This window comes from Dipodomys merriami, unplaced genomic scaffold (assembly GCF_024711535.1).
Source record: "Dipodomys merriami isolate MVZ:Mamm:240054 unplaced genomic scaffold, mDipMer1.0.p SCAF_128, whole genome shotgun sequence".
In the NCBI taxonomy this organism is placed as follows: domain Eukaryota; kingdom Metazoa; phylum Chordata; class Mammalia; order Rodentia; family Heteromyidae; genus Dipodomys; species Dipodomys merriami.
This window is the reverse complement of record NW_027202582.1, coordinates 3,653,563-3,668,104: the sequence shown is the minus strand read 5'-3', so window position 1 is coordinate 3,668,104 and position 14,542 is coordinate 3,653,563. Positions and strand designations below refer to the sequence as shown.

Sequence of the window (14,542 nt, the reverse complement as noted above, 5' to 3'; positions counted from 1 at the left end):
CCCATCTATAGCATCCGGTCTGCACTTTAGCATTCTGGCAGAGAGGAGGGAGGGAGAAGCCGCAGGGGCAGGGCATTTGGGCGCCCGTAGCTGACCACCCTGACTCACTGCCCACCGTGGCCGTGCAGTCCTGGAGCGCTGGTGGGGGACCAAGCGGATCGACTACTCGCTGTACTGCCCCGAGGCGCTCACCGCCTTCCCCACGGTCACGCTGCCCCACCTCTTCCACGCCAGCTACTGGGAGTCTGCCGACGTGGTGGCCTTCATCCTACGCCAGGTGAGTGGTCGCAGCGTAGTGGAAGGGTCCCAGGGGAGGATGAGAGCCAGGGCTGGCCTGCACTGGGCCCCGGTTCTGTGTCCTCAGGTGATCGAGAAGGAGCGGCCACAGCTGGCAGAGTGTGAGGAACCATCCATCTACAGCCCTGCCTTCCCCAGGGAGAAGTGGCAACGCAAACGCACCCAAGTCAAGATCCGGGTAAGTGCCACGTCCCACCCAAGGGGTTGGCCTTATTGCCTTAGCCCCGCCCACTCTCCACCTCCTGCTCCCTTTATGAAGGTGGATCTCATCTCAGCATCCCTCCAGTCACAGCTCTGTCCCTTGAAACCACGCTCACCACCTCACGTTGAGGTCCGCAGGGGTGCCTGCCCTCCTGGGTCTCCCCCAGAGGCCCCATCTGCTCCAGGTCCATCCCACCTTCTCATCCACCCTCCCCTATAACGCCCACCGTCTCCTCCCCCCAGAATGTCACCTCCAACCATCGGGCCAGCGACACGGTGGTGTGCGAGGGCCGCCCCCAGGTGCTGAACGGACGTTTCATGTACGGGCCCTTGGATGTGGTCACGCTCACCGGAGAGAAGGTCAGGACTTGGGCTCAGCCCTGGTATTTCTGGCCCCACCTCCTGGCCCCCTTGATGAGCAGGGCTTGGGCCTCCCACCCTCTTCCAGTGCCAGGCCAGCCTTGCTTTCCTCTGCCGGAAGCCGGGAGCGCCCGGGAGTTCTGCTCCTGTGGCCCTTTCCACGCCCATTTCCCACCAGGTGGATGTCTACATCATGACACAGCCGCTGTCAGGCAAGTGGATCCATTTTGGCACTGAAGTCACCAACAGCTCGGGCCGTCTGACCTTCCCAGTGCCCGGTGAGCGGGCGCTGGGCATCGGCGTCTACCCCGTGCGGATGGTGGTCAGGTGAGCAGCAGGCAGCTGGGCCTCTAGGGGGCTGGGCTTGTCCCATCCTGCTCAAGGCCCCCTCCGTTGCAGGGGTGACCACACCTACGCCGAGTGCTGCCTCACAGTGGTGGCCCGTGGCACGGAAGCCGTGGTCTTCAGCATCGATGGCTCTTTCACCGCCAGTGTCTCCATCATGGGCAGCGACCCCAAGGTGCGCGCTGGTGCCGTGGACGTGGTCAGGTAGGAGCTGCCACCCTGCTCACCACAGCGACCGGCCCCCACCCTGACCTGTGCAGCTGACCGGGTCCCTACCCCACAGACACTGGCAGGACTCGGGCTACCTGATCGTGTATGTGACTGGCCGGCCTGACATGCAGAAGCACCGCGTGGTGGCCTGGCTGTCCCAGCACAACTTCCCCCACGGGGTCGTCTCCTTCTGCGATGGCCTCACTCATGACCCTCTACGCCAGAAGGCCATGTTTCTGCAGAGCCTGGTGCAGGAGGTGCGGTGGCTGGGGGAGGTCCCCTCCTGGCCCTCAACCCAGGCAGGACAGCAAAGGCCCATCTCATTCTACTCCCATTTGGCCCCGGCCAAGTAACTGGAAGTCCCTGTAGGCTAGCCATCCTGGTTCTAGGGGACCCTAGTCCTTAGGGCCAACCAAGGAGATTGAGTCAGCTGGTTTTACCTCCGCCCAGAGAGCCCACCCCCAAAACGGCCTGCTTGGAAAATGCTCACAAGCCCCACCCCCAACCCTACGGTTCCATCCCCAGGCTGGTCACTGGCTTCTCCTGCCACAGGTAGAACTGAACATTGTAGCCGGCTATGGTTCGCCCAAAGACGTCGCTGTCTATGCAGCACTTGGCCTGTCCCCTGGCCAGACCTACATTGTGGGCCGTGCTGTGCGGAAGCTGCAGGCGCAGTGCCAGGTGAGGATCAAGGGACTACAGGGAACAGGACCTAATAACCACCCACGGGGCTAAGACCCCTGGTGGGGTGAGGAAGCCGGAGCAGCCCACCCGCCACAGGGAGCCTAAGTTCTTCCGGGGACAGGAATCACAAACAGCCTGTTGCCTACCTAGCTACAAGGCAGACCTGGGGTAGCCCAGGCAGGTGTATGGCTCAAGCTCTCAAAGGCTGGCTCCTCCTCCATGGCCTGGACTTTTCCGCGCCTGTTTTCTGCCTGTAAGCTGAACATAATGCTGGCCCTGGCCTCATCTGCTCATTGTAAAGATGGCATTGTTTACTGCCCAGGGCTGGGCACAAAGCAAGTGATTGCTAAATATTAGCTGCAGTTATTTACCCAAGACATTGCCTTCTAAGTAAGATAGGCCAGAGCAGGGCCGGGGCGGGAGTAAAGCAGGGCACTCTGGTTCAACAGCTTAACTACTGAGAGAAGGCTTGGGGTCCGGCTGAGCCAGACGTGTCATCTGCAGTGCTGTCCGGCTGCCCGGCCCTGCTGCAGGGGCCTGTGGAGGGTATGGGAAGGGGGGGGTGTGAACTCAGGTTGGCATCACCTCCTCCTTGCCCATCTCTGCCTGCAGTTCCTGTCAGATGGCTACGTGGCCCACCTGGGCCAGCTGGAGGCAGGCTCCCACTCTCACGCCCCACCCGGACCCCCAAGGACTGCCCTGGCCAAGAGCAGTTATGGTGTAGCTGCTCCAGTGGACTTTCTCCGCAAGCAGAGCCAGCTGCTTCGCTCCAGGGGCCCCAGCCAGGCAGACCGAGAGGGCCCAGGGACCCCGCCGACTACCCTGGCCCGGGGCAAGGCCCGAAGCATCAGCCTCAAATTGGACTGTGAAGAGTGACCCCCCCCCCAAACATGGCTGGACCTGGGTTATTTATTGACACTTGGATGCCTGCGTGTGGGAGACTGAGGGCCTAGAGTTGTGGCCCCAGCCATGGGCCCCCTGGCTAGACACCCTACATCTGTCTGCTCCTCAGTGTTACTTCCCTTTCTTGGGGGAACCCTGCCCACGGGAGGGGGTGGGGGGAGTGAGCCAGGCCCAGTGGCTTTTTCAGTGTGTGTGAACTCATAAAAATAAACACCTGCGTCCACCTGTGTCCTAGCGGCCTGGCAGCGCAGCACAGCGCACCGGAGCCCAGCCTCTAGCTGGGACACTGAAGCGCAGAGAGGAGCTGGGACAGGCCCAGGTCCCGAGGCCTCCACAGCACCACAGAGCACCCGCCACTCCTTCCCGCAAGGCCCAGTGTTCCCCAGCACCCCAGCCAGAGTTAGGAGGGACCCCCTCCCCGCCAGGCTTCTCGCTCTGCCTCCTCCAAGACAATTTCTGCCTCCAGAAGCCAAGCAAGGGCGATCCTAGTATCAGAGACAAGGGGAAGGCTACACCAAAAGACCACCTCACCAAAGCACCAAGCAAGCTACCTAGCCAGACCTTCATCTCCCCCTTAAGACAGGATGAACCTCCTGGGGTTCCCTGATACCACCCAGAGGAACACCCCTTTACTAAGCAGTGACACTGGAGCCGAAACGTCTTAGAGCTGCCTCAGAGTGCCTCCAAAGGTCTACCAGATGACCAGGAAGCACTGCTGATTGCCCCCCTGCCCCAGCCCTGCCCTGCCCTGCATGGATGGGCTCACCAGAGACACACTGAGATAAATAAGGCCTTTATAATATACACAGAAGCAGTGAGTGGGCTGGCGGAGGCAGCAATGGACTTGGCGACGTGGTGCAGGAAAGGAGGCCCCGTCAGTGGGAGAAGATGCCTCGGAAGCGGGCCTTGTCCTCCTCGTCCTTCTGCCGGATCCGGGACTCCAGTGCCCGCAGTTCGCGCCCCACAACAGGCGCCAGGGCAGGGTCCAGCTCCAGCACCTTGGCAAAGTCGGCCTGGGCCTCCTGGGCGTTCCACACGGCCGCATGGGCCTTGCCCCGCTTGAAGTAAGCCTTGACGTTGTCTGCAGGGACACAAAGGCATGAGGGGGACTGGCCATCCACGGGGCCCTGCCGCCTGGCATGGGGGCCCATCGGGGACCCTGACCTGGGGCCAACCCTGCCACTATCCACGCACGCATCCCAGGCAACAGAGCTGAGCCCTACCTGAGTGGGGTGTTTAGTTAGACTCTGGGGGATCAGGGGGAGGGAGTCAAGCCGGGATATCAAAGCTCAGGCTTCAGCCCCCGTGTCCGGCGGTGGCAGAGAGGAACGGGCTGTTTGGCCCTCCCGTGTGGCACCTGCCGCTCACCGTCGTACTTGTTGAGGATGGAGGAGCAGTGGTCCAGCACTTCATAATATTCTTCGGCCACCAGCTTGCACTGGCAGTAGTTAAGCAGCAGCGGTGTGATCTGCTGGTCCAGCTGGATCCAGTCGGGGGACCCAGGCTGCTCCTGGGGAAACAGGGGCATGGAGAAAGTAGATGGTGAGATCCGGGCCCGGATTCTGCCTCTCCGCTTCGCCCATGGCCATCTCCCCTGCACACCTTCATCTGCAGGTTCTTCAGGCAAGCGATGGCGTCGTAGTACTTGGCGGCAGCCTCCTTCACCTGGCCCTCACGGTACAGGCGGTTGCCCTCCTGGTGGATGAGTGGCACCGCCTTGGCCTTCTCCTCATCTGTCATTGCCCATGGGTCCTGCTGGTATGTGCCAGGGCTCTCTACCTGCCAAGGCAGGGGCGACATCACGACAGAGCCCGAGGGCCGCGTGCTCACAACCACAATCCTTGCTTGGAGGGTCCTGGTTTGAAGTCAGTCTGGGCAGAAAAGTCTGTGAGTCTCTTTATCTCCAATTAACCACCTCCACCAAAAGTGGAGGTGTAGCACAAGTGATAGAGCACTATCCTTGAGTGAAAAAGCTAAGGGACTACTCAGGAGGCTGAGACCTGAGGAATGTGGTTTGAAACCAATCTAGGAAGGAAAGGAAAATCCATGAGATTCTCATGTCCAAGTAACCACCAGAAAACTGAAAGTGGAGCTGTGGCTCAAAGTGGTAGAGCACTACTTTCAAACAAGAAAGCTCAGAGGTAGTGCTAAAGCTCAGAGGATGAGCCCCATGACTATCAAAAAAATAAAATTAGCCAGGCGCTGGTGACTCAGGCCTATAATTCTAGCTACTCAGGAGGCTGAGATCTTTGGATTGCAGCTCAAAGCCAGCCCAGACAGGAAAGTCTGTGAGACTCTTTATTTCCAATAAACCAGGAGAAAACCAGAAGTGGCGCTGTGGCTCAAGCAGTAGAGCGCTCGCCTTGAGCTTAAGAGCTGAGGGACAGCGCCCAGGCCCAGAGTTCAAGCCCCATGACCGACAAAAAACTAAATTAAATTAAGGTAAAACAACAACAAAGAAAAACCTAAAGGAAAATGCCCTGGCCTTGAGTTCAAATCCTAGTACTGGCACACACATACAAAAGCCCAAGGGAATCCCAGTGTCCTCAGCCACAGATCTGACCAGAGTCTACACCAGCTGGGCTTTGACACCAGATGCTCAGAGCAGACACTGTTCCATGCACTGACAGTTCAACGCATAACTCCTTAGCATCTCTCATGCCCAGCACTGTGGCAGTACAAGTAAACAAGATAGCGTGCCCCTGCCCTGGGCAGACACAGAAGTTCATAATGTCCAACTGCCCTGGTGTGGCAGGCTGTGGAGGCAGAGGTGGGCTTAGGAGAGCAGATACAGGAAGCAAGGAGCAGCAGGACCGGCCTCCTGCAGGTGGTGAACACTGAGGCCTGAAGAGGCCCAGGGGCCTCGCGAGGGAGGCTGGGGATTGTGGGGATTCTAGGGTGTTTTTGCCCTGCCCCTATTGTATCAGACAACACACTGGTCCACCATCCCTGGGCACCCTGGGTAGCAGGGGCCCAGAGAAGCAGCGGGGTGGGGGGGGGTCTCACCTTCAGCATCTCAATGTGGAAGATGAGCGGCTGGGGGTTCTGTTGCAGGGCATCCAAGTCTGCGTGGCCCAGGGAGTTGTGCTCATGCATCTGGGCGATGCCACAGCAGTGCCGCTGGCCCTCCAGCGGGTCCTTGCCTGCGGCGATGTTTCGGAGACTCTTGGCTACCAATGGGTACAGGACCACATGCTGCAGGAGGGCGGGTGGGAGCCAGGGCCTCCATCAATGTGGGCTGGTGCTCACCAGGCCTGACTCCCCGTCCCTGTCCAAACAAGGACCAATGGCCCTGGTCCCTTCTCTGTGCTAAAGTCTTGAGAAAGCTTGTTTCCCTGGGCTTCTTTGGGCTCCTCTGGCCTCTCTTCCCTCCTTCCCAGCTCAGCCACACTCTCTGAACACTGAACCACCTGCAAACATACAAGCCTGCCATCCAGTTGTGTCATCTGGCCTTTTAGATTCAATGGAATTCCTGCCCCCCCTTACCTCCCCGGTCCTCCTCTTCTTCCTCCTCCATCTCTTCCTTCCCTTCCTTTTCTCCTTCATAAGCTAGACTCCTCACATCTGTTTTCCAGCACCACTTCCTTCTCCTCCTGCCCTACCCCTACTGAGTCTAGACCCCCTTCAGAGCTGGGCTTGGGGCAACAACTTCTAAACCCCAGAGGAATAGCCTGGTGCAGGCTGGTGGCAGGCACTTGGAGTCCCAGCTACTTGGGAGGCTGAAGCAGGAGGAGCACTTGAGCCCAGGAGTTTAAGACCAGCCTGAGCAATACTAAGGCCCACATATCAAAAACAAATTATAAGTAAAAACAACAAAAACTCTTGAGGAGCTAGTACAGAAGACCTGGCCTCTCTCCTTCACTTGGATGGTGGTAATCTGTTTAGCTCTCTACTGCCCCCTGCTGTCCACAAAGGTACACTGCTGGACTAACTTGTGTAGTCCTGAGCCTGAGTTCTGGGATGTCTTCAACCAGAAGCAAGAGGTAAGCAGGCTAAATCTCACCAGACAGAAGGCCAGATCCTGGCAGGCAGTGCATGAAGGCTGGAAGACCAGAGCGGCTCAAGCCAACCTCTGGCACGCAGGGAGGGCTTCCCAAGGAGTGGTAACCCAGAAATTGGTTATGAAGTATGAGGGAGGGGCTCAGCTGTGAAGAATGGAAATGAACAGGGAGAGGCAGGTAGGTGGGGAGGCAGCAGGGGCCAGATCCTGAAGGGAGCTGGGAAGGTGGCTCAGTGATAGAGCGCTTGCCTTGCATGCATGAGGCCCTGGGTTCGATTCCTCAGCACCACATAAGCAAAAAGAAAAAAGCTGGAAGTGGCGCTGTGGCTCAAGTGGTAGAGTGCTAGCCTTGAGCTGAAGAGCTGAGGGACAGCGCCCAGGCCCAGGCCCCACGACCGGACCCCAGCCCCCAAAGAAAAAAAAAAAAAAGATTACAGGCATGAACCAACAGTGTCTGGCAAAATTAAGTTTGGGCTGGGAAGGTGGCTCAGTGGTAGAGTGCTTGCCTTACGTGCATGAGACCTGGGTTCGATTCCTCAGCACCACAAAAACAGAAAAAAAACAGATCCTGAAGGGCCAGGTGAGCAGCCACTTTTATCCAGCCTGATAAGGAGCAGGAGCTATAGAATAGGGGTCCTACGGACCATTAACACTTGAAAGCTAGCTGCAGTCTGGCTAGTGGATGAAGAAGGTGAGACAGAGGCCAGCCTGACAGTCAGGAGACTGGTGTGATGTGGAGGAGGGGGACCAGGGCACGGCTGGGCACTGTGGCTGCAGGCTGGTACCTTGGTATCACAGAGGAACTGTGCAATCTCCCCCTCGCGCATGGTGCACACGATGGTCTCCCACACAGGCAGCTTGAACTTCTTGCCAATGATGAGCTCCATGGGTTTGCCACGCACCTGGCTGTCATCCAGCACACAGCCCTCATTGTCACTGTGCAGCGTCCGGTAGTGGAATGTGGCCTGCGGACCACAGGAGACATCAGGAAAGTCCACAAACATTCACCAGAAACCGTCACCTCCAGCCCCTTCTACACAGGGATGAAGCTTACCCAGGGTCATCATCGAACCATATCTGACTCTCCCACCCCAGCAAGGAACCTAAGAGCTGGGCACTGGTAGCTCACACCTGTAATCCTAGCTACTCAGGAGACCAAAATCAAAGAACTATGTTTCAAAGCCAGCTAGGCAGACAAATTAACCAACAATAAACTGGAAGTGGAGGTGTGGTTCAAGTAGCAGAGGGCCAAGAGTGAATACAAAGCTCTGAATTCAAGCCCCAGTACTAACACACACACACACACACACACACACACACACACACACACACACACACACACACACACACACACACAGATACGCCAACCTGTGGAACTCCAATCATGCCTTGAACAACTATTTACTGAGCATCTACTATGTGCCTGAACTCGGTGGTAGATAGCAGTGAACAAAAGCCCCCACCACACAAGAGCCCCAAAGGAACTTCTAGACGGAAGAGATGGGACTGGGGCTCATCTATATGCTATGCTAGATGAAGACAAACACTTAGGGTTCGAGAGAATACAGCAGGGTAAGGAAGAACTAGTTTAAACAGTGGCGGAGATGAAGGCATCTCTGAAGAGTCAACATCTAATGAGAAATCTGAAAAGAGCAAGAAAGGAAACCAGCAAGACAAGTACTAGGAGAAGAACTTTCTAGACCAAAAGAATGACAGGTGTAGCCAGGCGCTGGTGGCTCACACACCTATAAGCCTAGCTACTCAGGAAGTTGAGATCTAAGGATTGAGGTCCAAAGCCAATCCAGGCAGAAAAGTCTGTGAGGCTCTTACCCCCAACCAACCACCTAAAAGCTAGAAGTGGGGCTGGTTTCCAGTGCTAGAGTGCCGGCCTTCAGATAAGAAATAGCGCTCACAGGTCCCATAACGCCATGCATGTGTGTCTCCACGATCTTATCCCGTGTCCTGTCTCTGGCTGTCATGGCATCCCAATCAGTTCTCCATTGGAGCTGAATTGATTTGCTGGTACTGTTCTCGTTCTTTCTTTCCTCTCTGGCCTGTTTCCTAGCTGTGTTAAGTGTGTTTATGGGCTGCAGGCCTTTATAACAACTGGCTGTCTAGGGCCTGCTAACTGTGAAATAAAGACACCAATATTCCATCTTAAAAAAAGAAATAGTGGGGCTGGGAAGGTGGCTCAGTGGTAGAGTGCTTGCCTTGCATGCCTGAGGCCCTGGGTTCGATTCCTCAGCATCACATAAGCAGAAAAAGGTGGAAGAGGTGCTGTGGCACAAGTGGTAGAGTGCTAGCCTTGAGCTGAAGAACTGAGGGACAGTGCCTAGGCCCAGAGTTCAGGCCCCATGACAGGAAAAAGAAAGAAAGAAAGAAAGAAAGAAAGAAAGAAAGAAAGAAAGAAAGAAAGAAAGAAAGAAAGAAAGAAAGAAAGAAAGAAAGAAAGGAAGAAAGAAAGGAAGAAAGAAAGGAAGGAAAGAAAGGAAGGAAGAAAGGAAGAAGAAAGAAGAAAGGAAGAAAGAAAGAAAGAAAGAAAGAAAGAAAGAAAGAAAGAAAGAAAGAAAGAAAGAAAGGAAGAAAGGAAGAAAGGAAGAAAGAAAGAAAGAAAGGAAGAAAGAAAGAAAGGAAGAAAGGAAGAAAGAAAGAAAGGAAGGAAGAAAGAAAGAAAGAGAAAAAGGAAGAAAGAGAGAAAGGAAGAAAGAAAGAAAGAGAGAAAAAAAAGAAAGAAAGAGAGAGAGAGGTAGGGAGGGAGGGAAGGGAAGAAAGGAGAGAAAGAAAGAAAGAAAGAAAGAAAGGAAGAGAAAGTGTTCAGACCCTGAGTTTAAGCACCAGTACTAATGTGTCTCACACACACACACACACACACACACACACACACACACACACACACACACACACACACACACACACACACACACACACACACACACACAGTGACAGCAGAGAAGAAAGCTCAAAACAGAAGTCCATGACAGGATGTGGTTAGAGGAGCCCACGCTCTCAACTGCTGCACTACAGGCCTCCTGTGAACTCAGTTTCACATTGGTAAAATCGAATCAACACTAATAGCAATCTCCCATTATGGGAAATGAAGAGGAGAACATCACATAGCACACAGCTCACACACTGAGCAGCAAACAATGCTGGTGAGTGGGGCCTTGGGGTTTGCTGCAGTATGGAGATAGAACTCAGGGCCTCACATGCTTGACTAGAACCCTGCCACTCAGTCCTACGCCCTCAGTCCTGGCAATATGTTTTGGGTGTTTTGTTTTGTTTTCTAGTACTGGGGCTCAGGGCCTGAGCTCTGTCCCTGAGTTTCTTTTGCTCAAGTCTAGCCCTCTACCACTGGAACCACAGCTCCACGTTCAGCTTTTTGGAGGTTAATTGGAGATGAGAGTCTTACAGACTAAACTTTCCTGCCTGGACTGACTTTGAACTGTGATCCTCAGATCTCAGCTTCCTGAATAGCTAAGTCTACAGGTGTGAACCACCAGCACCTGGTGTGATGGCCTTTTCATACTGTTTCTTCCTGTTGTTGAATGCCACTGTTCTTAGATCTCTCTACCTTTGTGTCACTGTCTCCTAGTTCCATTCCATCCAGAATCCCCATTGTTAGGGGCTCCCAGCCCGGGAGGTGGGGGGGAGAGGGATGTACCCCACCACACACTCTCTCTGTTCTTGGAGATCTTTTAACAAAACTGAACACTACAACCACACAGCTCCTCACAGATGATCGGGCTACGACTATCAGTCCAACTTGGCACAGCGCTGGCCAGGGAGCAGGCACTCATTCACAGGGCCGACACTTTCCTCTTTCCTGGAACTAACCAGGATTTTTAGCCACTAGCTTCAGCTACCTTCCCCGCGTGAATGCTCGATTGCTAGGCACTCGTGTGCTGCCCTGGAGCTCTTAGCTACATACAAAATCCCAACTTGGAGAAATCTCCACTTCGAAGGAACTTCAGAAACGGGGAAGCTGGGGTGCACGCTGCCTAGGGGAAGGGGCTGGGGACCCGGATGTAAGAAGCGGGAAAGTGAATGGCTCTTCACTTTCCAAAACCTCATTTGTCCCAGACTAGACTCGCTGGAAAGCTGACAACAGTTTCTGGTCTGGGGAACCTGGTCTCCGGGTCTCAGGACTTCAGTTCTCTCAGACCCCAAAGGCTCTGGTACCTGACTGGGGACCCGCTTGAGACAACTGACAGCCTGCTCAGCGACCAATACAAACCCAAGGGGCAAGGCAGGGGGCGGGAACACGCTTCCGAATTTACCCCTTACTTAAATCCAGACCAATCAGCGTCGAGCTCCGCACGTGAGCAGTAGAGTCACTGGCCGCTGCTTTCTGGGCATGCGCAACCTCTCGCCTCGGGCCTCCTCCCGCCTCGCATGCGCATCCCGCGGCAGAGAGGAAAAGGGGAGGGGTGGGCTCGAACCTTGGTTCCATCCTGAAAGTCGGGGAGTTCTCCTCGGCCTTCCTGTATCACACGTTTTTGGATGCCGTCCTCTCGGAGTCTTGCGATGATATCCGCCATCCTCCTTGCCCGCTGCTGTTTTTCGGCAACTTCCGGATTCGCTCGGTAGCTTCCGGAACTGTTCCGACAACTCCTAGAGCCTCGGCAGCTTCCGAGCTGGCGCCATTTTGTCTGAGGGCAGAAGCCAAAAGGGGCGGGAACGTGGAAGCGCGCCGTGATTGGTTCTCCATGCTGCGCGGAGTACCGTGGATCTTCAAGGGCGGAGCCTGAGGATGCCCAGGGGCGGAGCCCAGCCGGTGGGGACGGGGAGCGGGGAGGGGGACGGGGAGCGGGGAGAGAGGGAGGGGAGGAGGCGGGGGGGGGGGGGCGACCCTCGCTTTTGGGTCTTTGAGCTGGTTGGGACTTTGGTCCTCGCTCATGGCGGCGTGCCACTCCATTTAAAGTTGCAGATGAGCCGGACACCGGTGGCTCACGCTTGTAATCCTAGCTACTCAGGAGGCTAAGATCTGAGGATCTTGGTTCCAAGCCACCCTGGGCAGCACAGTGCCCATGAGATTCTTATTTCCAATTAACCAACCAAAACAGAAGTGGTGCTGTGGCATAAGTGGTAGAGCGCTAGCCTTGAGCACAAAGAGGCTCAGGGACAATACCTAGACCCTGAGTTCAAGACAGGCACCTATAGCTCACGCCTATAATCCTAGCTATTCATGAGGCTGAGGTCTAAAGATCAAGGTTCCAAGCCAGCCCAAGCAGACAAAGCTGAGAGGCTCTTATCATCACTTAACCAGTAAAAAGCCAGAGTTGGAAGTATGGCTCAACGGGTAGAGCACCAGCCTAGCAAGTTCAAGGCCCTTAGTTCAAACCCCAGTGCATTGGAAAAATAACTAAAATAACATTCTCAATAACATATTTAGGAAATCCATACCTATAATCCCAGAAATCTGTCGGTTGAGGCCTAAAGATTACAAGTTGAAGGCAAACCTGGCTGTACAGTGATTCTTTAAGTCAGTTTGTGATATATAATAAGACATTAGCTCACAAAATAATAATAAGGAAAAAAAGGCATATGACTTTAGCTTGAGAAATAGTCAAGCAGACCACAGAAATGAAAAAGAGGGTTTAGAACATATATAAGTCCTGGAACACTCTTTTATGCATCCAAGTGTTACCCGTTCTAGAATAGAAAAGAAAGCCAATTGATATCTTCAAAATGAGCCAGGAGCCAGTGGCTCAGGTCTGTAACCCTAGCTGCTCAAGAGGCTGAGCTGAGGATCTCTGTTGAAGCCAACCTGGGCAGGAAGATCCTTGAGACCCTGATCTCCAACTAACCACCAATAGGCCTGAAGTGGAGGCTTAGAATGTTAGCCTTGAGCAGAAAAAGGAGCTAGATAACACCAACTCTAAGAGAAAGCCAGAATCTTGGGGTGGATGTCCACTGGCCACCTTTGGGGGTGTAGCTCCATGCTTTGTTAATTTCCAAGGGCACAGGTCCTGTGACCTGGAAGTCTTGATGTTGTCCCACCTTTCATAGGAGAAGGCAGGAAGATCTTCCCTACAGTGGCATGTGGGAGTGAATGGGGAAGCCCAGTGCTTGCAAACTAGGAGAAACAAGATGAGTGCCAGTGGAAAAATAGACATACCACAGTGAGACTGGTACATGACACCATGTTCATAAATTGCAAACGAAATGGAGGGACAAAGGGCGAACAAATGCTGCAGTGGTACTCATTGGGCACCTTGTTGAAAATGAACTATACAACTTGTGGGCAGGGATGGGAGGGAAAAACTGGGAGACAGCAAGGAAAGTGGTGACATTGTCCGAAAAGAAATGCACTCATTACCCAATGTATGACCCCTCTGTACATGACCTTTATAATAATAAAAATAATTAAAAATTGCAAATACATCCGCTTAGAAGACAATGCCAACAGGAGTATGATCCAGGCAGGATGCCTTGGCTCAGTCACAACTGTTTACTGAGCATCTACTTAGTGCCAACACTTTTCTGGGCACTGTAGATTCAGAGGTGAATAAAACAACAGAAAATAAAGTAATTTCAGGTAAGTGTTATGTGATGTGAAATTGATTGTAGGTGGTATAGTGTGAGAAGAGCAAAGTTAAGTGTTTTCAGGTACAGGAGGAAGAGCATGTGCTAAGGCCCTAAGGTAGGACTGAGCTTTGCCTCTGCAGGAAAACTAAGAAATTCAGTGAGGTTAAGTAGGGTGAAAAGGAGCTAGAGAGTGAATGTGGAAAAGGTAGATGGGCGGCAGAGCATTCAGGGCTTCACAGAATCTTATCAAGTGTTCTGATTCTAATCACAATGGAAAATCAAGGAGGTTCTAAACAGATTCAGCAGCATACTAATTATTTTTATACAGGATTTTTATTTATTACTTAGTTTAGCTTTGGATCTGAAAGCAAGGCCCACATGTGCTCTTTCTCTGAGCTACACCTAAAAAAGTTGTGGGTTTTTGTTTTTTTCTTTTGGTCAGTTGTGGGGCTTGAACTCTAGTCTTGGACACTGTCCCTGAGCTCTTCAGCTCAAGGCTAGTGCTCTATCACTTTGAGTCACAGAGCCACTTCCCATTTTCTGACAGTTAATTGGAGATAAGAGTCTCAAGGACTTTCCTGCCTGGGCTGGCTTTAAACCATGATCCTCAAAACTCAGCCTCCTGAGTAGCTAGGTGTGAGCCACTGGCACCCAGCTCCTAAAAGAGTTTTAAAGACTAACAGATAGGGATGGGGACATGGCTCAAGGGGTTAGAGTACCTGTCGGGAGCCAAAAGTTGAGTCTCTCAACATAATAGGCTTGACTATCTCACTGGAACATCTTGAGGCTGTTTACAGTATCCGACCTTTTTACCACTCCCTAAGTAAACACCTTGCCCTAAGCAAGCGCCCTGCAGCTGCTTCGGCCAATGAAAAAGCTTCCTTATTGCAAGCATATAAATACCCCTGTGTGAAAAATAAAAATTGGCAGCTTGATCAGAATCCTTGTCTTGCTGTTATTTTTCGTGTCTCTTGTCCCTTCATTCCTTCTCTCTTAAGTTCATTGCCCTCGTTG

General features: G+C 53.5%; 2 protein-coding genes across 2 annotated transcripts; one reads left to right on the top strand and one right to left on the bottom strand.

Annotated features, from left to right (window-relative positions):
• Positions 1-128: 128 nt before the first annotated feature.
• LOC138824198 (membrane-associated phosphatidylinositol transfer protein 1-like) lies at positions 129-3,223 on the top strand (the record flags this gene model as incomplete). Its single annotated transcript, XM_070017854.1, has 8 exons — positions 129-277; positions 365-475; positions 742-858; positions 1,037-1,185; positions 1,258-1,407; positions 1,487-1,670; positions 1,966-2,094; positions 2,710-3,223. Coding segments are annotated over 8 exons (1,253 nt in total), but the record flags the coding sequence as incomplete, so codon positions are not given.
• A 554-nt stretch (positions 3,224-3,777) lies between these two features.
• On the bottom strand, positions 3,778-11,672 carry LOC138824372 (AH receptor-interacting protein). The gene is made up of 6 exons (XM_070018231.1): positions 11,440-11,672; positions 7,786-7,965; positions 6,007-6,195; positions 4,603-4,779; positions 4,369-4,510; positions 3,778-4,081 (listed from the first exon to the last, which is right to left on the bottom strand). Exons 1-6 carry the CDS (start codon positions 11,536-11,538, stop codon positions 3,876-3,878), a joined length of 993 nt encoding a protein of 330 aa, XP_069874332.1. The 5' UTR covers positions 11,539-11,672; the 3' UTR covers positions 3,778-3,875.
• Between the last annotated feature and the right edge of the window lie 2,870 nt (positions 11,673-14,542).